The following is a 22,706-nucleotide window of genomic DNA, read 5'->3' on the forward strand; positions in this document are numbered from 1 at the left end:
AGGGAAGACGGGTACGCTCCTCCCGCAAACCCGCTTCATACACGTCAGTGTGACCTGCAACTAGAAGAGGGGCAGAATCACGAAGTCCGAGCTGCGGGAGGAAGAGCGTCCCCGCTCTAGAGCTTCACCTTCAGCCCATTCCACTCGTGCCCTCGCAAATAGGGCCCGAACCCAGAGGAGCTTCGGTGGGTCTCAGGCCACCACCCTCCCTAGGCCCAGAAGTCCGTGGAACCTGAAGCCGGGCCTGGGGCTGCTTTGTTTCCCCCATGCCCGCCTCCGCTCTTGTCGTCGTTAGTTCACCGATGGCTGGCATGTGCCCAGGGAGACATCTGTCACCGTGAGATGGAGTCACAGGCTTCGCCCCCAGCAGGGAGCGCTGGCGGGACCTCCCCTGCAGGGGGGCGCCGGTTCTGCTGTCTTCTTTCCAATGCCCTTCTCCTTGGCCCGACTCAGGATTTTGACGAAAGAAGGGAACGTGGGTGGAGGATGAGGGTTGAAATGACCAGCCTCAAATTAGAAGTGGAGCGAGAACGGGTTATTTCTAAATAGAGCAAGAACGTGACCTACAGGGGGATTTCTTACCCATCCCTCGTCCCCCCCCCCCCCCCCCCAGTTGCCAGTTACTGAACCGATGAAGGGCCTGCAATCTATCCCCTGCCATGGCCCCATCGTAGGGTGACAGGCATCCTTCTCGCAAGGCACCCGAGTGCGTCTTTTCCCCGAGTTTGGGGCTGTTGCTTCTGGGGAGGTCTTTTTCAGGGAGCGGTGTTGAGGATTTCTTCTATCTGAAGCCAGGCTCCTGGGGAACCCTATGCTCCCGGTGGGGGTGGGGGCGGGGGCGGGATAGAGACCACACGCTGATGCAGGCAAGGGAACGAGCCCCTTGCAGCAAACCAGCTGTTGGGCGGGACGCCGTCCCAGCCCTCGCTGGCGCTGAGCCGGACCCCCGCCCAACTGGGCTCTCGCGCAGTTGAGGGTGCCCGCGGGGCCGAGACGAACACACAGGTCAGAGAGCGCGGCCGAGCCTCGGGAGGGAGGCGCGGCTGGTGGCTCCGGCTGCAGCCGCCCCGCGGGAACGGGAGAGCCCGCGCCCTGAGCTGTGGTTTATGCACTTCTCCCTTTTGCTACTTCTCAACTGTGGCCCCTGAGGGCGCAGCGACTCAGGGTCTACCCTCGCAGCTACACACCAAGCGGGGCAGAGGCGAGGGGTCGGCGCGGACTCTGATGCTCATCCCCGAGTCCGGATCCTCGGTCTCCGAGTCTCCCCACTATCTGCCGACAACACCCCACTCCTCGGCTCTCTGCCCTCCCCACTCCCTTCCGGCCCTCTGGCGCGTCCTCACTCCCTTTTTGTGGCCTAGGCTCCTTTCACCCTCTGCTTCAGCTTGTCGCAATCGCTGTACAAAGGGCCAGGGGCGGGAGTGGGGGGCGGGCGAGGGGAGCCGGGCCCGAACTGGCTGCCTCTGTGGGGCCACGGCCAATCCGGAGCGTCCACCCCCCACCTCCGCGCAGGAGAGCCTGGGGCAGCTGCCCGCCGCCGGGCGGAGCCGCGGGCAGAGCGGGGAGCTCGCCGAGGGGACGGCCCCGCTGCCTTCCACCCGCCGCCCGCTATCCGCCGGGGGCTCTCCCGCCTTGCCATGCCGCCGTGGGGCGCCGCCCTCGCCCTGCTTCTGGCCGCGCTCGCCCTGCTCGGCCTGCTCGCCCCGCGGCTGCGGCGCGCCGTCGGAGCGAGGACTCTGCCCGGGCCTCGCGGCCGGGACCACGAGGAGGAGGTGGACGGCAGAGGCGCCGCGGACGAGTTCAGCGACGGGCGTGAGCCGCTGCCCGGAGGGTGCAGGCTCATCTGTAAGCCGTCGGCGCTGGCCCAGTGCCTGCTGAGCGCCTTACGACATTCAGCAGCTCTGGAGCCGCGCCCGCGTTCCTGGCTCTCCGGGCCCCACCTGCAGACCCTCTGCCACTTTGTGCTGCCGGTGGGGCCGGGGCCTGAACTGGCCCGAGAGTACCTGCAGTTGGCGGACGACGGGCTGGTGGCCCTAGACTGGGTCGTGGGACCTTGCCCCCGGGGTCGGCGGGTCACCAACGCCGGGGGCCTTCCCGCGGTGCTGCTGGTGATCCCCAATGCATGGGGGCGCCTCACTCGCAACGTGCTCGGCCTCTGCCTGCTCGCCCTGGAGCGCGGCTACTACCCGGTCATCTTCCACCGCCGCGGCCACCACGGCTGCCCGCTGGTCAGTCCCCGGCTGCAGCCTTTCGGGGACCCGTCCGACCTCAAGGAGGCGGTCACTTACATCCGCTTCCGACACCCGGCGGCCCCTCTGTTCGCGGTGAGCGAGGGCTCGGGCTCAGCGCTCCTGCTCTCCTACCTGGGCGAGTGCGGCTCCTCCAGCTATGTGACCGGCGCCGCCTGCATCTCGCCGGTGCTACGCTGCCGCGAGTGGTTTGAGGCCGGCCTGCCCTGGCCCTACGAGCGGGGCTTTCTGCTCCACCAGAAGATCACCCTCAGCAGGTGGGTAACGGAGGCCCCAGCCGGGCAAGGGGGCAATAGAGGTCTTAGGGTGACCAAGAAACATTTCTGCCTAGTATTGAATCAAATAGGTTTAGGGCAGTTTGAGCAAAGTTCTCCTCACACAATTTCTGAAGCTGCCCTAACCCTCTGGTCTACACAGAACCAGGGAAACAGGTTTAAAAGCCATAGATGGGCTCGCATCGTTATGCTAAAATAGGGACTCCTGGCCTGGAGCGCGTGGCCTCACCTCAGCCCCAGCGTGTCCTAGCAACCTGATCACCTGCCCCACCTGTAGCAGAGGCAGCAGCTGACATTTACCACTTAATTCACACAGTTTGTCAAATCAGCAAAGAGGCCTCTGGAAGCAATTACAAATGATTATCCAGAATGTTTCCTTCCAGTGTCTGAGACTGGAGGTGACAGGAATCAGAAATTTGGTGTTACGTGATTTTTAACATTCTTTGGACTTGACAAATGTTTTGCATATTCCTAGGTATATTGAATCCCAACATTTAAAGAATATGTCAACATAGTTTTTAAAAAAAAGTCTCCAAAAGGAGAGCAATCTACCATTATTGTGACAGGTGAGACTTTGGCACTGAGAAGGCCTGATCGATGTTCCCACAGCAAATAACCACATCTCAGCATGCACCATTGCTTTCCTAGGAAATGGCAAAATGAGATCAAAGACATTATAGCAGAAAGTGTGGTGTGCAGAAAGACCTGGGATGTGCAGTCAGAACCACTGGGGTTCAAATCCTAGCACTGGGTAGGTGCTCAAAGAGTGGTGGCAATTGTGATTTCTCTTTCCTCTTTTTTTTTTTCTTAATTTTTATTTAAAAATTTTTTAACGTTTTTACTTATTTTTGAGAGAGAGAAAGAGAGAGAGAAAACGAGCAGGGAAGGGGCAGAGAGAGAGAGGGAGACCCAGAATCCCAAGTGGGCTCCAGCCTCTGAGTTGTCAGCACAGAGCCCAGCACGGGGCTTGAACTCATGAACCTCGACATCATGACCTGAGCTGAAGTCGGACACTCAACCCACTGAACCACCCAGGCACCCCTAAATAGATTTTTTAAATGTTTATTTTTGAGAGAGAGAGAGAGAGAGAAAGCACAAGCAGGGGAGGGGCAGAAATATATGTGTGTGGGGGGAAACAGAGGTTCTGAAGCAGGCTCTGTGAGCTGACAGCGGAGAGCCCAATGCAGGGCTTGAATTTGCTGCAAATACTTAACCAACTGAGCCACCCAGCTGCCCCCTCTTTCTTTCCTTGCCCCATTTTGTTGTGAGAAGGCCAATCCCTGAGCTCCACAATGGCCCAATGCTGTCACGGCAACCCAGAACTTGTGAGGAGTCCAAGGGTAAGGTGTTCTTATATGGCTTAATTGCCAGTTTCCATCCCCAAATGACCACCACCAGTGCCGACTCTGGGCACCAGCTGGAGTAAGGTGAGAGAAGTGGAGAGGAAGTCTGGGCCTTTAGGATCTGCCCTGCCCATGGAAAATTGGGATTGAAAAAAAGGGCAAACCTTTTTGAATGTTTGTAGGAGACACACATCCAAATTCAACTGGCTTAAGTTTGGACTGAACCACCCAAAAGACTGAGCTGCCTGTCCTGGCCCCCTTGTCAGGGTGCTGGGCTGTCTCCATGCGGGTGGAAACAGCAAAAATGTCCCTCTTCCCCAGAGCAGTAGCTCTCAGGCTCCCTTGTGGGAGGTTACCCTGTAAAGTAATGATACTCCCAGCCACTTCCTCTGCTGCTGGGCCCTCTCTAGGAATACCTGCATCACTGCTCAAGGTCACACTTATTTGCCATTATCTGGGCACCATATTAGGCTTTTTTTTTTTTAAGTTTATTTATTTTGAGGGGAATGGGGTGGAGAGAGGAAGAGACAGAATCCCAAGCTCGAGGCGGGGCTCAAACTCACGTGAGATCATGACCTGAGCCCAGATCAAGAGTCTGACTCTCAACAGACTGAGCTACCCAGGCACCCCCAGCATATTAGCTTTAAAAAAAAAAAAAAAAAAAAAAAGGCTAATATAACCTAAAGTAAAATGTTAACGATGGGGGATGTCACCTGCTGGTTTGGATAGTCTGAGCCAGGGAGCTCTAGCAGGGGTTCAGGAGGTGAGAATTCAAAGCAAGTTCCCTACAGAGGATCAGAAGTTGTGATCAGGAGGAGAGCTGTCACACTATGGATCATTAGCTGTAAAGTCATTTGCTGCCCCAGGGCTGGGCAGGTCACGTCAAGAGTGGCAGGCCTGGTAGGAACTGTGACACAGGAAAAAGGGAAGAGATGCACTGCTTGTTGCCCTGAGGAATGCCAGCCCACATTGCCAGACCTTTCCATTTCCCTCGAGAACCCAAGTAGCTGCCTTTTATGTACAACCTCCTGGTTTTAAACAATGACGAGGCACCTGGCTTGGTCAGTCGGCAGAGCACGTGACTCTTGATCTCGGGGTTGTAAAGTTGAGCCCCACATTGGGGTGTAGAGTTTACTTAAAAAAATAAAATCTTTAGGGGTGCCTGGCTGGCTCAGTTGGAAGAGCACGGGAGTCTTCATCTCGGGGTCATGAGTTCAAGCCCCACTCGTATAGTGGGTGTAGAGATTACTTAAATAAAACTTTAAAGAAAAAAAAAATAAAATCTTTAAATGATGACAATGAAATGCAAGTTTTAAAAAATATTATATGGCCAAAGAAGGTTTCTGTGGCCGGAATCTGGCCTGTGAACTCCCCCCCCCCCCCCCGCCTCCCCATTACTTCTACTATCAATTTGTTTTCTCATTCTTCCCTCTCCTTCCTACCTTCCCCGTTCACCTTCTTGCTGCCAGGTACGCCTCGGCCCTGCAGGACACAGTGGACACCCACAAACTGTTCAGGAGCCGCTCCCTGAGAGAGTTTGAGGAGACCCTCTTCTGCCACACCAAGAGTTTCCCCATCAGCTGGGACACCTATTGGGACCACAACGACCCCCTCCGGGATGTGGACGAGGCTGCCGTGCCCGTGTTGTGTATCTGTAGTGCTGATGACCCCGTGTGTGGGCCCCCAGACCACTTTCTGCCCACCGAACTCTTTCACAGCAACCCCTACTTCTTCCTCCTGCTCAGTCACCATGGAGGCCACTGTGGCTTCCTGCGCCAGGAGCCCTTGCCAGCCTGGAGCCATGAGGTCATCTTGGAGTACTTCCGGGCCTTGACTGAGTTCTTCCGAACGGAAGAGAGGATGAAGGGGCTGAGCAGGCGCCGAGCTTCATTCCTAGGGGGCCGCCGTCGCTGGGGAACCCTGCAGAAGCGGGAGGTCTCTCCCTCTTCCCATCTGGAGGAGATCTTTAGCTGGAAGCGATCATACACAAGGTGAGACCTGGCCCAGGAACATCCCTAGTCCTGCACAGAAGAGCAGGGCTGGGCACACCAGAGTCCTGAAAAGGTGGTGAGCACTGAAGGCGGCAGGCGGTCCCAGCTCTTGGCCACTGATTCAGCCCCTTCTCTCTTGAACTGGTCCGTGGGAAGAGATGGGATTTCCAGCAAGCTGGTGCTCACTTTACCCGGAGAACACTCCTGCCCCAGGCTTTGCTCAACACATCCTGGCTCTTCCTGGTCAGCAGCTGGGCTGTCACTGTCACTGTCTCTGTCTCCTGTCATCAACCTCCTAAACCAAAGAATAGCACCATTTAAGCCATGGATTCAGGAGAAAATACTCTCTCACTCAAAAGAACTACAGAGAAAATGGGTTTATGTATGTCATCGGGGAGCTGTGTCCCACATAAATAATCAGCTCTGTGACCCTGATTCTTGATCTGGAGCCACTCACTGCAGTGAGGACAGGATGTTTGTGTCTTAGTCCCACTTCCCTCATTTGGTTCTGTGGTTGTGGCTCTCTGCTGACTTCATGCTGTGGCAGCTGTGGAAGCTCCTAGAGCGGTGTGGCTGCGTCAGTCTTGCGTGAGTGTGAGAAAGGCGGCAGAGGCAGTGAATGCTTGCTGAGGCTGGGGTGGTGAGGTTAAGGTATGGAGTGAATGTGTCTGTGCCTGGAAGACTGAGGTCCTGTCTTCCGGACTAGTTCTGCAAATCTTGGTTGGGCAGATCTGGGGCTTCAGGCGAGGACCTCAAGCCTAGAGAGATCGATGATTCTAGGAAGAGGAAGTCCTCACACACAGTCTGCCAGACCATGGTTCAAAGAGCCAGACACTTAGGTACTCTAGCTGCTCCCTCCAGTACCGTTCCTGGAGGTTATTCCGGAAAACCTTAGCCAGAGCTATTTTTCTTCTGCCACGTGGGCTTTCTCTAAGTGGCAAAAAGTATAAATCTTGTATCTTTGGTATTTTCTGGTTAGTTGCCCTCTTTTCTGACCCTACTACTAGTCTCTTCCTCTCCAGAGCCTGGAGAGACACCTGGGGCCAGGGAAAGCAAAAGTTCCAAGAGGTTGGCTGGTGCTGACCCAGTGATTTATGAGTATTTCCCATTACCAAGTTTTTCTGGTCAATTTATTCAAAAGGCCATCTGTGTAGATGTAGAAAAAACTTCCTCCTGGATCTGGCCACTCAGTGACTGGTTTTATGGTGTTTGGTTTCATGAGGAATAATGCTGAAGATCAGAGTAAACTAAGGCATCGTACAGATTGATCCGCACATTCTGGTTTGGATTAGGCCATTAAACAATAGGGCAGGCATCTAGTTCTATGTGTTGGTAAGAGCTTTGCCCTGAAGTTTTATTTTGTCATCAAGAAAGAAGACACCTGCTTTGACCCAAAGCTCCATCCTGGCCTCACAAACAGCAAAGCAATTTTAAAGAGGAGAGATGTTTAAGGCTTGATATGAGGAATTCCTGGAGCCGTAATTTTCAGGTTTAGATGATCTTAGTCCAGCCTTCTTCTTCTTCTAGATCAAATAGGAAGAAACTCTGAACTATCCAAGAATCTCCCCCGAAATGCAGACAACACTCAATTGTATCGAAAGCACATTATCCTGTCATGAAAAAATGTCTTCCCTTCTTTCTCATTTCTTGCTCCTCCTCCTCCACATTCCTCATCTAACATTCTTTCACCATTTTTGAGCAGGAGAAATAGCAAGGAACTGAAATCTAAAGGAGCCGTCCTACTGCTGGTTATCAGCCTCGGCACAGGGCTTGCTGAGCAAGAATTACTGACATCTGGCCACCCCTCTCCCCCAGCATCTGGTATAGTGGGGATTTCAATTAGGGTCCTGCAGTCCCACATGCAGGACCTAGGATCATTCAGAACTGCCTGCAAAATGGGAAGCAGCCCAGTGGTTTTTAAGCTCGCGGCTTACAGAGCCCCCAAGGGCTGAACTCTGGATTGTTTCTGATATCTGGTATCTGGCCATGGGACTCTGGTTCTTTAAGATAATAGCTTTTGGGGAAATTGTAGTTGGCTTTCTTTTCCTTTATTATAAGAAAGTAAGTTTGTGGGGGTGGGGTGCATGTACATACATATAAAAATTTCCTTTCAGTTGTAGCCCAGGCTTCATTAATTCCCTTCGACCCAGGGCCCTAATACCTAAACCCTAAGGTATTTCTCCTCCGTGTCCCTTGCGCCCCATGTGCTTATAACCTATCTCAGGAAGCTACTTCTTTCTCATCTTCCCATCACTGCTTTTTTCAGCTCATTTTGCCAAGAATGTGCAGCCCCTATCGGGGCAGGTTTGGGTGACCCTGTCCTTCAGTGTAACAATGAAGGAATCGCCCATATTGGCTCTGCATTGGTTAATAGCTAATTACATGAAACCAGCCAGAAGAACCCCAGAGAGAATATGTGATCCTTGAACGAAATACCAAGTTATGAGGTTGAGGAAGGAAAAACCAAACAACAAAACAAAACTAGCCTCAGAGAGGGCACCAGAACAAAAACAAAAACAAACAAAACTGAGACAACCCAAGGAAGTACCTCTGAGTTGGGAGTTTTCCAGGTCTCAAGTCTTACATGATCCTCTCAGGCCCTCATTCACTTGCTTGCCTTCCTTTTGGTCTCTTCATTATTTATTAACACCTTCAAATGGTAAGAGAAAACAAAGAAACAAAAAAATTCCCCAAAACCCCATGGCTTAAAGGAGGCACGATCTCAGAAGTAGGCTGAGTCCTCTGTCTCCTCACATTGGATCAGAGTGCCAGGAAGCAAACAGTTGCCTCGGAAGGTTGAGTTCTCAGTAGTGAGTTATGATCTCTGATACCTAAGACTGTGCTAGCTAGAACTTAGATTCTCTTAAAGAGTTAGTATTTTATGTATTTATACGTAGGTGTCTAGGGGGGCTTGGCCAGAGACAGTATGAAAAACAAAGCACCAAATCCTCACTTTGAGGAGATATCATCTCTGTTTTGGGTGAAGGTATCCTTTCTAAGATTTGAGTACTGTTAGAAAAAGTCATGACACAGGAAGTATCATTTTGGCTTTATATATAACCTCAAAATTACCCCAGAGTCAGGATCTCCTCTGTACTTACTTTCCACCCAGACCACAAGAGCCTTTTTCAGTCAGCCACCCTTAGTAACGCCAAGGTATCTTCCTTTGGAAATGAACTTTAGCCTGCATTCCTCTCCCTGCTTAAACAAGCAGACACAATTGGCCACTTTGGTAAGACTTGGTAACAATGCCAATGAGTATTTGTGATTCTATAGTCAAGCCACAATGGATGGCATAAGAAACCTTCCCTAGTTATCACAGTTTTCGAGACAAGATTGAGAAGTTATATGTAGGGAGTGCCTGGAGATGGAATGAATGCCTCAGGAAGCAGCAAGTCCCACGAAACTGGTGGGACATGCAAGCTGGACTGCCATTTGGCACACATCAGAGAGGGGACATGTGCTGAGAAATAAGGGGGGGCCTAAATTAGTTTTCTTTTTTTTTTCTTTTAATGTTTATTTATTTTGAGATAGAGACAACAAGCAGGAGAGGGGTAGAGAGAAACTCCCAAGCAGGCTCTGTGCTGACAGCAGAATATGTGAGATCTCTAAAACGTGAGATCATGACCTTAGTCGAAATCAAGAGTCGGATGCTTAAATGACTGGGCCACCCAGGTGACCCACTTTTTTTTTTTTTTTTAAAGTAAGCCCTACACCCAATGTGGGACTTGAACTCGCAGCCCCAAGATCAAGAGTTGCCTGCTCTACCGACTTTGCCCCAAGCCAGCCAGGTGGCCCAAGGGTGATCTAGATTAGATATAAAGTCTCTTCTCATCTGAGAGTTGGTGAATTGAAATAATGCTAATGAGCTCGGTAAGTTGCAAAGACTTTTGGTTGGTTGGAATCAAGATCACAGACCTGTTCCAGATTCTGGGAATTGGTAGACATAAAGATTTTAATGAAAATAACCTTGCCAAGGGGCACCTGCCTGGCTCTGTTGGTGGAGCATGTAACTCTTGATCTCAAGGTTGTGAATTTGAGCCCCACGTTGGGTGTAAAGATTACTTATAAATAAAATCTTAAAAAAATAATAACCTTGCCAAAGTGACCGAGGATGTTTTTCAGATACCCAACAATTATACTCTAAAGTATCCAGGAAGCACTAAGAGTTTGAAAGAAAAATGGAATTTCATTAAAAGAAACACAAGACACTAACACATCAAAAATAAATGTCTCTAACCCCTCCGTGTCCAGCCTTCCTGTGTAATGACGTAATACCCTAGTACTTATCACCATTGTGGCCGAACAAAAACTTCTAACTTGTTTGCGTCTGAATAATAAATTGCAGTCTCCCTGCAACAATGGAATGTCATTATTTTTTAAATCTCCAGAAACAAAGGCTCTGTTTGTCTTCTGAAGTCCTATGTGTACTGAGCCATGCCTGCTTACCCACCTGCAGAGTTAACAGAGCCTCGCTGCACATTCTGTTTGCTGGCTGTTGCTTCACTTCTGTACATCTAGCTTTGTGTTCTCAGGCACATCCAGTGGCAGCTCTGTTTAATCAAAAACCAGGCCTCCTGCTCTGGGCTAATAATTTCCCAGCAAACTCAAAATTCCCCAATCAATGATACCTACAAAGAGATATTTTCCAGTGAGCAATTAGTTAACTTGGAATAGAGTACTGAAGAGGTAGCTTGGAGATGTGGGTTCTATTTTCTACTTTATCTGTGACTCATAGGACTTTGGGAAAGTTATTTTACAAGTTGTTCCACATAAAGAGATTGAGACTGTAAATAGGCCTTAATTCAGAAGGTCTGTTGGGATAGAATAAAATAATAAAAGTAGGTAGGTCCCCTTGTCCAAGTCTACTTAGTTTGTCAACCAGAGCTCAAAGACCTCTAGGATGAGGTGGCATTTGCCTTCAGACGGAATGTGTTCTCCAATTCTTACAAGGCCAAGAAGTTCCAGTTATTAATTTCATGGTAAAGCTAGGAAGGCCTGGGCTGCTCAGTTGAGGGCAAACTCTCCCCACCCCCTGCCCAAACAACGAGTGCACACACACATTCTCTGATAACCATGTTATAGCTAATAGGTTGCACATTGGTTCATTTGTTCCAGCCCAAAACTGTTTTCCTAGTTCTTATAAATGGTCAGAAAAGACGTGGCTTTAAGATCTCATCATTACTGGTTATGGGGCTAAAGCCCAGACCCCAAATCAGTGCTGTTTATGCCATACTTTGCCTTTTCTAGTCTATCACTGGCTGAGATGACAGTAAATAATGCCCATTTTAGACTTCATAAAGCATGGTAACCAAAGGGGAAATAATTCGTCTTCAGAGCTGCTTAGTGCACAGCTCTGCGGGGAAACCACACACGTTAATCTATAAATGGCACCCGTAAGGTTATTGCATAGCCTGCACAGCCTCAACACCCTCAACACCCTCAGCAACTCTGTTTTCTTTTACCATTAAGAACAAGTATCTGCAGATATAGTAGCAATTAAAGTCACTAATTGGCCACTACACATACAGAGACCCTCATTTTCCAGCTGGCATCTCTGAGATGCAAGTGATAGCCTTAGCTTATCGCCACTGTGGCTGTGGAGCTAGCCAAACGCTATGGCAAGTTTTTATTTATGTTCAAAATTCTTTTACAGTCAGGATAGGTTTTTACAGCTAAAGCATAGCTTAGAGCATCTTTGATGTGTTTAGACAATGACAAATTAGACATTTGGGTTGTTGACAGGGAATATAAGCTACAAGTTTTACAGTACTCTCCTTCCACTACAGTTTGAAGAGCCCAAATGTGGGGAGAATGAAGAAATTTTTTTTCCTTAATGTTTTTTAATGTTTATTTTTGACAGAGTGTGAGTGGGGAAGGGAGAGAGAGGGAGACACAGAAACTGAAGCAGGCTCCAGGCTCTGAGCTGTCCGCACAGACCCTGATGCAGAGCTTGCACTCAAGGACTGCGAGATCATGACCTGGGCTGAAGTTGGACATTTAACCGACTGAGCCACCCAGGCACCCTAGAAATCTTGTTTCTTAAACCTTTTTTGAATTCCTCCAAATTCTAAGTAGGAGGTTGGAAATGCTGGCCATAAGAGATCTGGGATCTAATCTTGGATCTCCTGCATAATTACACTGTATAAAATGTTAATGTAGAAATAGCTCAGTATCAACACACTAGAAGTTAAAAAGCCGTGTTAAAAAGTTAAAAGTACTTTTCAGACAGTATTCTCTTCAATAAAGCAGGTAACAATTCTACTTTTTAAAATGACACTTAAAAGTTTCTAGTTAGGGGCACCTGGGTGGCTCAGCGGGTTAAGCGTCTCTTGGTTTCAGCTCAGGTCATGATCTCACCGTTTGTGGGTTCAAGCCTCGTGTCAGGCTCTGCAATGTCTGCGCAGAGTCTGCTTGGGATGTTCTCTCTTTCCTTCTCTCTGCACCTCCCCTGCTCACTCACTCTCAAAATAAACAAACATTTAAAAAAATGTTTTCTAACTAAAAAACATGAAACTCCCTCTCCCCAAATTAGCCTCTGGCAAAAATAGTCACTTTAACAGTGTTTTAAGCAATGGGGCTAGATTAGAAATTTGCCCCAAACAGGGGCAGAAAATATGATTTTCAAATTAGGGAAGGTAAAACCACCCAGATGAAATGACCTTTTGAAGTTCTGTACAAGGTCCATGAACCACATACATTCATGTGTCTGTGTGTGGTGGGAGGAGCTGCAGTTACACAGACTAGAACATGGGTCTGTATAAAACCGCAGAACCTGCACTGAACCACCAGAACCTAAATGAGGACCACCTCACACCCACAACACAATCAGCGACTTCATTCTCTGGGCAAAGAGAATCTGAGGCCATTAGACTGGAGGGTTTATGTCTGTATCAGGGAGTTCACTCTTCCCTGTATCTTACACATTTTTGTAATAGCCCCAACATCTAGCACTGTGCCTGAGATTAACAGTCACTTAATTGAAATATACTTTATCTTTTGGAAATAAAATTACTTTAAAAAACTAAGCAGAGACTCTGTGTACTAAAATTACTTTATTACAGTTGATTTTTTTTTAAACATTTCCTTTGCTATGATACAAAGGATACTTACAAACAAAATATTACATATGACCTTGTTTTCGCTCTTATGTTCTGACAACTTGGTAACAGCTTTAAATGCACAATCTATACAATTAATACAGGTTATATATGAACTATAAGGTATGTTGAACCAGAAGAATACTGACAATATACTGTACAATAAGCCTTACCAGTTAGTGCTGCGGACCATTTCTACCAAAAGGAAAATGCACATCTGTACAGTCACCTTTACCAGCTGGTGCTGACAGTGAGGGAGAGGCTTCTTCCCCATTGCAACCCTTGATAAGCCTCCACTGTGGGCATCTGTTTGGTCCGAAAATTGAGAGGACTGTGTATATTTAAAATTAGTCATCAGTAAAGTGGCAGAACATCACTTTCAACATGATAATCTCTCACCAAAAAATCAGTTCTAGTTTTAAAAGACCACAAGTCCTTTGTCTACCGCGAAAACCCTACAGGCTCAAGGGCTTTGGGAGATGAGAAGATGAAGGCTGCCAAAAAAGGAGGCAAGAAACCAAGCCAAAATCTAGGTCTTGCAAAATCATCATTTTTCCCTTCACCAAAGGGAAGTAGAAATGTACAAATTCATTGATGAACCTCAATGATAACATATCAGTTAGCTGATAACCCTCATTTTATCTGGACCCCTGACTTGTGGGAATAACGGAAAGAGATCGTGAATAATATAAACCACTTTTAGAAAAGAACTTCTTGCTTAGTTAACATATTCCCTTTAGCCACCAGAGCTGGTCCTGGGCCATTACAGGTGTGCATTCATCTCTCAATGGTCTACTCGGAAATGATAAGGTTACAGCTTTTTTTCTTTTCTTTTTTCTTTTTTAAATAAAAAAGCAATTGACTGAAGCATTTTTCTTTTTCTTTTTTTTTCTTTTTTTAGGTAAATAGCAAAAATAAAAATAAAAACCAACCCTGGCATTTGCACAAATGATGCAAATGGAGCGATGTGGCCTGTAAGGTAAGGGGTTAGTAGAAAGGAAGAGAGAAGTGAAGGAAATTCAGAGAAAACGATGTATTTTAACTTTTCTTAAAAATTTCTACAATACATGTGCAAAAAAATCATGCTGGTTGAGGAAAACAAAGGGAAATGAGTATATAAAACTAAAAACATAAATAATATGTTTGGATGACTGGTGAAAGCAGAAACCAACCTGGGTTACCAAAAGGATTATACATTCAAGATGCTCTTAAACCCAGTGGGATAACTTATGTTAAAACTGTGTTAATAGTTACGTTAAAAATCTCAAGTTTGTTTTTAAATCTTCACAATACAAGCAAAGCTGTTTTAAAATATACACTATACATATTTCTCAAAGTCTCTCCAACCTCATTAATGCGCATTAGGCTTTTTCATACACTAAAACAAGGGGGTTCTGAAAGCTAGGTTGCTCAGAGTAACCCATCCATTATTTAAATGTTCATTTTAAGTTTTAAATGGGTTAAAAATTTTAGCAGACTTACATAAATAGGATTTAGCAACACAAGTGTTAATTTAAAAAACTCTAAAGCATTTACAAATTATCTGGTTGGAACAGTCTGGGAAACGTATGTGCACTATTACTTTAAAATGTTATTTACATCAGACCATTGCTTTTGTAAAAATTTCTCTAAAAGATAAAAAACAAAACTCAATAAATTTGGAGCATTAACCTATTCTAACCTAGCACAGAAGGATCATAAAAGGAAAGGTAAAATACGAAGAAAATTATCTTCTAATAGAAACCCCACATATCCTCTCCACTTGGATTTTGCCCTATGAAACCACCTGCAACTCCTAATAGGCTCATATATCAAGTGTCAAGATAATGTGGTAAAATATCTTGTCAGATAAATTACTGGCCTCAAGTGGACTTTTTAAAAAAATTCTTCCACCTTGTGTCTCTGGCTTGGATTATTTTAGGACACATACATGTAATTAATTGGAGGGGCACTCTAAGTAGGCACAATTCCCATTTAATGTGGAAGAAAATGTGTAACACATAAAATGTTAGGGAGAAGGGTGGTGGTTTCTTTGATATTATGAAATGCAAGGAAGCACATTTGGAATGGGCACCAAAAAAGAGCTATCTGGCAACACACCAGGGGCAGCCAACATCTTAATAAACTAAATATAGTTGTCTATGACAACAAGGGGGTTAGAAGGGTCCAGGACACCCCTCTCCCACTGTTTGATATGTGCCAAATAGTCACATGGACCAGCCAGAATCTGAAAACATTAAGCAGTTACATCTTTTTAAATCACGTAATTCACTCCATGACCATGTGCAACTTATAGTAACAATAATGTTCATGCTGAGGCAATGTACTTGAGGGCTCAGAAAAAGCAAAATGTGCCACTGAGAGAAACCTGTTCCCATACAACTGGTTTTCATGCTTTCAAGTGGCCCTAATACACCTTTGAAGCTAAGCCAAGCCATGCAAAAGCAAAGAGTACACACTTTTCATTAACATTGGTATCTCATTTTGCTAAACTCCACTGACCTCAGAGTTGCCACTGAAACATATCAGTACTGAATGCATACAAACGACGGTTCACGGGTTTTTTAAAATGCATTTCCCTCGTCTATATTTACCAGCCTGTAATACCTTAGGCTACAAGGCATTTCAGAGAAAGGTTTAGTGGGGATAATGACAAAGGAACATATGCAATTCTGGAAATAGAAAAATACTCCAGAAATGGGATCAATGTGCCAGCAATTCACATAGTTCATTTCACTGAAAATTCAGCTACAGAGCCCAATAAACAGTTCCAAGCCATAATGTTATCACCTGCATAATTTACATAAACATTAAAACTCTTGCACTTTATAGACAAAACACACGTCTGTAAACATGGCCACTGGGGGAGGGAGGCTCCCTACCTCATTCATGATCGAAAACATGTAATCATTATATTAAATAAAATGACTTTGCTTCAAAAGATGTAAAACCTGACCGATTAAGCTTCACTTTCCCCTGTTCAACAACAGTTAAGCATTAATTCTAAAAATGTCACCTAGGATGGTTTCAGGATTAGATGCTAGGACCACAACTGGCAATGACAGCAACTCCTCTCTAGCTGGCACAGACTTATAAACTTTAGTACAAAAACAAAAAAATACAGAAACTAGGTCAATTTGTTAGCTACATATTTACAGATAATTACATGATTTTTCACTCATAATTGCTAAAAACTATGAGTGAAAAGGAAACTGTGCAGGCTGAATTACCCGTACTTGGGGGGGGGGAGGGGAGGGCTCCTTGGGCATCAAGACACCCTTTTCATTCATTCAGAAATCTCATCTTCTCTCCACTTTTCCATGGCAAACTACCTACAGATGTCCAGGTTGGTATATCCAGTGGGCATCCTGTTTCAGAGAGGATTCACTTTTTTCTACATTAAAGAAGAATTTCTTGTATATTTAAAATAAAAAAATAAACCTGACACAGACAGACACATACATACATGCAAAAAAAATCTCTCCGCAACTTCAAAAAGTTAGGATTGCTGGGAAACAGTTAACAGTGATGGTGACATAGGAAATGGCTCCCCAGTTTTAATTCTCCGCCTGTATTTCTTTAAAGATATCTATTTTTGGGTGGGTGGGAGGGAAGTGCAAGTTTAAGAAACCCACAAGAGGCAGATAAGGTGCATATTAATTTATATTTCTTGTAATCTGAAGACTGTCATTAGGCCAAACGGGTTCTCTTCCTTTGTGAGTGAAATTTTGGAAATTTGAATATAAACGAGGGAAAACTTAGTCAACGTGACTTTCAAGGGGGCTACCGGAATTCAGCAGAAAAATATAAATGCACAATAACGGAAGAGTTCTCAGCTTCACTTTCTTTTTCTAGACAATATTTAAATAAAACTTACTTCCTTACAAATTAATAGTCATTTCCAATGCAGACCTATTGTGGTGATTTCATAAAAGTGCAGACAACATAACCACACACACAGCAAGACAGACTTCAATCAGTAGTCCTTGCATACAAGAGGCAAGTCTGCTAAGTGTACAGCACAGCCTTCATCCTTTAGGGAATCTGAGGATGGGAAATTTCCAGTTCTCAACTTAAGAGTAAGTGAGCGCCTTCTCAAAGGCAATGCTACAACCTCAGGGGCACTATCATGTTAGGTGAGGGAAAAGAAGAGAGACTTTGTCTCTCTTTAATAATGATCTGTATTTTGGTAAGCAGCTCAGAGATGACAGCCCAAGTTTTGGCTTTGTTCCTTAGAGAAGGTAGTTTTCTATCTAAGAAACAAGAACCTCTTCTTCCATCATTATAGGAGATTCACACTTCTATACCTTAAATATATTATTTTCTGACTTGAATACACACTACACACTTCACATTGTAAGCATGGGACAGAATGCAGGACCATATAAACCTCCCAGGAAAGGGTTGCTGTGTTGGGCCAAATCTGTGCTTGAATAGTAGTGGCTCAGAAGAGCTGGAAGGTGCATGAAGAACTTAACTATTGGCAAGCAAGAAGAGGCAGCTCAAGGGAGAAAGCCCCACACCAATACCATATCCTTCTCTCCCAGTGGCCATTTTCTGTTGATCTCACCGTTTAGGAGAACCTTAGATGCTTTAGCAGTAATTCCTTTCTTGGCTGTTTTGGTCCTTAGCAAAATGTGTAAGTGTTAGTATCAACGGAGTAAAAAGAGCAAGAGGATCAATGGCATCACTACTAAGAAATACACCGAGATCACGCACATGGAGACTGTGACTTACTGGTTCTTTTCATCATCTTGGCAGAGGAATCACCACCAGTGTTTGTAATTTCCACGGTTCATTTCTCTCTGCACCACTTATCGTTTATTGCATCACAACACAAACTCACAGAGACACTAACTGGCTCCTCCCCTGGCATTATTTTACTGCATTGCAACTTATGGTTCCACATTTACTTAACTTTCTTTCCACCCACACAAGTGCTAAGAAGGGAGTAAAAAAGAAAAGATTGCATCTAATGACCACCTTCTCATAAATATCAACCCAGAATACTCATTCTTAAGAAACACATGCATTCTTGCCTTAACTGAGGACTGAAATAACAAAATAACAGAACCTTAAGCACCCTGATGGAAATGTACAGTATGAATTACATCCATCTATCTATACACACATATAGACACTCATATGTATATACAGTATATACATACAAATGATAATAACTATACCAAAATGTGCATATTTAACACAGTTTTAAAAAGCCAGTAGATCATGGTATAATACAATTTATTTCCACTAGTGAATGGCACAAATGGAGAAATGCAAAGGAGGTGTTTCAAGTACAATAGTCATTTTTTCACAGGTGAAAATAAACAGTATTATTCCAGTGTCCAACACAATGTATTCTATAAAAGTTTAAAATGCCAGACATTTAGTACTTAAAGAAGTAGAAAGTTACTAAAGTCAGCCTTACGGTCTGAGAAAGATACTCATAGAGTTTTCAATTTGGGGATGGGGGGTGAGGAAAAATAGGGAGGAGTGTCAAGGACAGTTTTAGTGTACTGAATGGTCTTGATGTCTAGGCAGCTGAAAATCATAATGACTTTGCTAAAAAGTTCAATTTATCAATAAACCCTTGGCTTTGGGTACCAAGCATATTATACCTGTGGGGTGGTTCAAACGCAGGACTATTCATTTCTAGGCATAGAAAGGACTAAAAGGACTGGCAGCTCTAAATAAAAACAATATAAACACATTTTCCAGCTAACATTCTCTATATCATGAAAATACTTTCAGATCCTACAATTTGGGGTTAGAGCTAACTTTAATAAGAAGAGAAAAAGTATGTGCAAAAGGAAGGAAACCCAATTAGGAATAATATATTTCAAGGTATGAGGTTTTGCATTTTTAAAATGCTAACTTAAAAAATGGGAGAGACAGTGAACACAAGAAACTTTTTACTGCCAAGCTCTGGATACCAGATATAGCATTTACAATGTTCTGATATGCTGGACAAATTTCCCATACTTTTTATTTTCTTAAATACATATATACCAAGTGAACACCAACACTGGGGAGGAGGTAGTATTAATTTGATCAAATGTTGACATTTGTACACTGACTCAGAAAGTGCCTGCTTCTTTCTTTAGGATCTCTCAAAACTTTTCATATTTTCCTGCTACAAGCTTTACTCTTTGATGATTCCTACCATGTATGAGATTCCTCAGAAGTCAGATCACACAAACCAATTAAGTGAAATTATTTTTGCAAACTATAAATATTTTAATTAAATTAACTTAATGGAATAATCCAGGTATAGTCATGACCTACATGAAAAACTGGCTGTCATGCAATTCAATCAGATAGATACAAAGCCCTACTGGACAGACATGCGGAGTCAGTACTCAATCACGATTCTAAAAGTATATATGAACTCAGTAACTCGATTTGACTAAGTCCACAAGTAGACTCTAGCATGTATCACGGGTAGTATTTTGGATTTTAAAGAGTTTCGTACGCAAAACTGATCTGCTTCCATATTCCACCCCCTCCAGTAGTACAGATTGGCCAGACTGAATGACAGTTTTTTGAAATATATAAAATTCCATTACATTTTTGGACATTTAATTAATTCTAAAGAGCTCTCCTATCATTTTCCTCCAAACAGGTATATATCTCAGTTTGTCTGAAATACGGTAATATTTTAATGCCAGAAAAGAGAGATTCAGAAAATCAGAAGCCCCTTTCATTAGATAGGACAAGTGCATGTTATGTTCACCTAATAACTAGTGATCGTGAGCATGGTCAAAAGGACAATGTATCATAGTGTTATCTGAAACACTGCCTAAACTGAGTGTGAATTCTACTGTTACCTTGGTTTTTTAAAAATTTACATTAAAATATTAATTTTTCTTCCAGTTACCTTTCAATGAATGCCAGAAACTCCTAAAGGGGAGGCTTCATGGAGATTGGGCTGACATACCTGGGGAAGACTTAAATTTGGTTGAGAAAAACCAAGATTTCAACAGTGATAGATTACTGTTTGGTCATCACTCAGGTCTAGGTGTCACTGAGACTTAGGGAATTCTAACTTGGAGCCCTCTGACCACATGAAAATGAGGACCCAGAGTTAGTAGCAAGGGTTCTTCAAGACAACTGGGGAGGGGGCAGGGCAATAACTTGTAAGAAACTCTGATCTGTCACTGGGAAGGACATTTTTTTTCCTTCAAGTCATACTCATAGCTCCTTAACCACCTTCAACTCAATTTCCACACTGGGTGTGGAATGCCAAGGAACATCTGACTTTTAGCGTTGGGTTGATCCTTCATTGCAAAACATAAAACAAAACAAAACATGCCCCTCTCTGGGGAAAAAAAAAGTTAGCTTTCATTAAGAGATTCCCTGACCACTATAACTTACTTAACCTTTTTTTTTGTCTTTTTTAATTTGCCAAACTTGATAGTTCCTTTTCAGTAGTACTTTAGCACTGAGGCTAGAGACTTCTGGAAGTGGTGTTTCCTACTGTGTGATGTTAACATGATGCCAAATGGTCACTAAGTCTCAAGGAACTAAAAGTTTGTAAAGTATTGCAGCAACAAAAATAGCCAAAAAAAAAAAAAAAAAGAAAAAAGAAAAGAGAGAGAGAGAGAGAGAGAGAGAGACACAAAAGAAAAAAAAAGGACCTGCACATACAGCAAAATCTACAGTGGTGATGAGGATTAGTCAGCAGCTGGTAAAGTCATTGGCTCAGTGACTCCTGGTTCACTATGGCAACTAAATATTTAAATAATTGGCTATTCTACTTGTAAACAGGAAATCCCATAAGCCAAAAGGGGGAGGATAATCAAATTATGTCTATGTAGTGTAATGAGAATTCCAATGGATGGCAGTTTGCAAATATGGCATCCTTCAAACACCTCTGGCATTTGATTTGTATTGGCTATATGTCTGTTTTTGTACAAAGTAAAAGTACTGTTTGGGGTCTTGGGAGTTATAGAGCTTAGCTAGGATGAGATATCACAGTAAAAGCAATAAAACATTAGGATATATAGGCTTCATCTCCTCACTCTGCTGCTGAACATACCCACCACATGAACTTTCAGGGGCCTCTCTCACCTTCCAGTCTCCCCTTTGAAGGCTCACAGGTTTGTTGATGCAATTTCCACACAACTTGTGATCTCCTGAAGCACCTCCATCTCACCATGCCACAAAGAAGGCACAATTGAACGGACAAAACAAAAACAAAAACTGACAAACCTATGCAGCATTCAGAAAAAGAACTAAGTTGTTTTCTACTCTCTGTAAAAGTCAATGCAACCCTTTAGTGTTCGTGAATTTCTACTCTTTTACTCCAAATGAGGCCGAGAAGTCAGACCAATTTAATAAAGAAAATACACTGGTGAGGGGATACAGGTGTGTTTCAATAATCACTTGGTTCAACATATGCTGCCTGCCTGCTGTGAGTGGCTCATAAGAATTTGGGGTGTGGGGAAGGCTTTAGATCTTTTCACAAATTTCTTAGAATACAGTAGCCCCAAAGTGATGACTCACGCCACTATGCTGTATTCTATTTTTGCAGTGTTCAAAAATTACCCCCAATCTAGCCAATTTCTTTTTACATACACACAATTCCCCCTTTCAAAATTTTTCCAGAAGTTAAAGAACAAAACAAAACCCGGCAGCCAAATGCTATGACATCTCAATTAGTAAACACAAAACAGAATGCTTTACAAAAATGAATAAAATATACCATATGCACTCAGCGTCCACACTGTAGTACCCAAGTGAGGAGGCTGCTGTGATGATGTCTGTAGGCAGTTTCTTTTGGCAGACAGCTCCAGCGGAATTGCCACTCTCAATTATTAAGTTATGTATAAGACATGTGTGACCCATTGGATATTTGTGAAGTGACACTCGTGCTTCTGCTCATGCCCTGCTCTGTCCGTCCCCCAGAAGCTGTCCGCCTCAGAGCCTGAGGGCTATTGCGGACTCCCATACTGCTACCTCGGGGTACCCCTTGCATTGGCCCTGAAGGGTGACCCCATGGTTGGGGTCCACCTTGCATTGGATGGCCCCAAGCCTGTGGTGGGCCACCCATGGGATGACCCCAGTGAGGTCCTGGACCCCCAGTAGGATTATGAGACCAACCAGAAGCTCCCGGGTAGCTGTGGCTAAATGCCTCAGGGGAAAGATTGGAAAGGACCATGTTACTAAAACCTAGTCTCATGCTTTCAGAGTCAAAAGCTTCAATTTCTCTGGCTTGGCGCTCCAACAGACTTCTTATTCGTTCTGTGCGTTCATTCTGCAAAGCCAACATCTCTTCCTCAATCTGTTTGGGGTTGGGGAGGAAAGCAAAAAGAAAGGTGATTTATTTAAAAGAAAATCTATAAATTAAGGAAACAGTAATTACTCAGCTTTGAAGTGAATCATAAAATAGTTCATTCTGGCTATTTTTTTTTTAATTTTTTTTTTTTAAACGTTTATTTATTTTTGAGACAGAGAGAGACAAGAGCATGAATGGGGGAAGGTCAGAGAGAGAGGGAGACACAGAATCCGAAACAGGCTCCAGGCTCTGAGCTGTCTGCACAGAGCCCAACGCGGGGCTCGAACTCACAGACCGCGAGATCATGACCTGAGCTGAAGTCGCATGCTCAACCGACTGAGCTACCCAGGCGCCCCTCATTCTGGCTATTTTATGGATGTACGTTTAAAGTTAAAAAAAATTTTTTTTTAACATTTATTTATCCTTGAGGGAAAGAGAGAGTGTGAGTGGGGGAGGGGCAGAGAGAGA

At 44.6% G+C, this 22,706-nt stretch overlaps 2 protein-coding genes across 3 annotated transcripts in view; one reads left to right on the forward strand and one right to left on the reverse strand.

The window, feature by feature from the left end:
* Nucleotides 1-1,223: 1,223 nt before the first annotated feature.
* Nucleotides 1,224-8,384, forward strand: ABHD15 (abhydrolase domain containing 15). The gene is made up of 2 exons (XM_060647832.2): nucleotides 1,224-2,506; nucleotides 5,337-8,384. The coding sequence occupies exons 1-2, from the start codon at nucleotides 1,638-1,640 to the stop codon at nucleotides 5,860-5,862; spliced, it is 1,395 nt and encodes a 464-aa protein (XP_060503815.1). The 5' UTR covers nucleotides 1,224-1,637; the 3' UTR covers nucleotides 5,863-8,384.
* A 4,514-nt stretch (nucleotides 8,385-12,898) lies between these two features.
* TAOK1 (TAO kinase 1) overlaps nucleotides 12,899-22,706 on the reverse strand; it is a 145,137-nt gene continuing 135,329 nt past the window's right edge. For both annotated transcript variants that reach the window (XM_060646861.3, XM_060646863.3), the window contains one exon: nucleotides 12,899-22,244. In XM_060646861.3, the coding sequence (XP_060502844.1) occupies nucleotides 21,783-22,244 (462 nt within the window). In that variant the 3' untranslated portion in view covers nucleotides 12,899-21,782. The remainder of the gene's footprint in view (nucleotides 22,245-22,706) is intronic.

Source organism: Panthera onca, chromosome E1 (assembly GCF_046562875.1).
Source record: "Panthera onca isolate mPanOnc1 chromosome E1, mPanOnc1 haplotype 2, whole genome shotgun sequence".
In the NCBI taxonomy this organism is placed as follows: Eukaryota; Metazoa; Chordata; class Mammalia; order Carnivora; family Felidae; genus Panthera; species Panthera onca.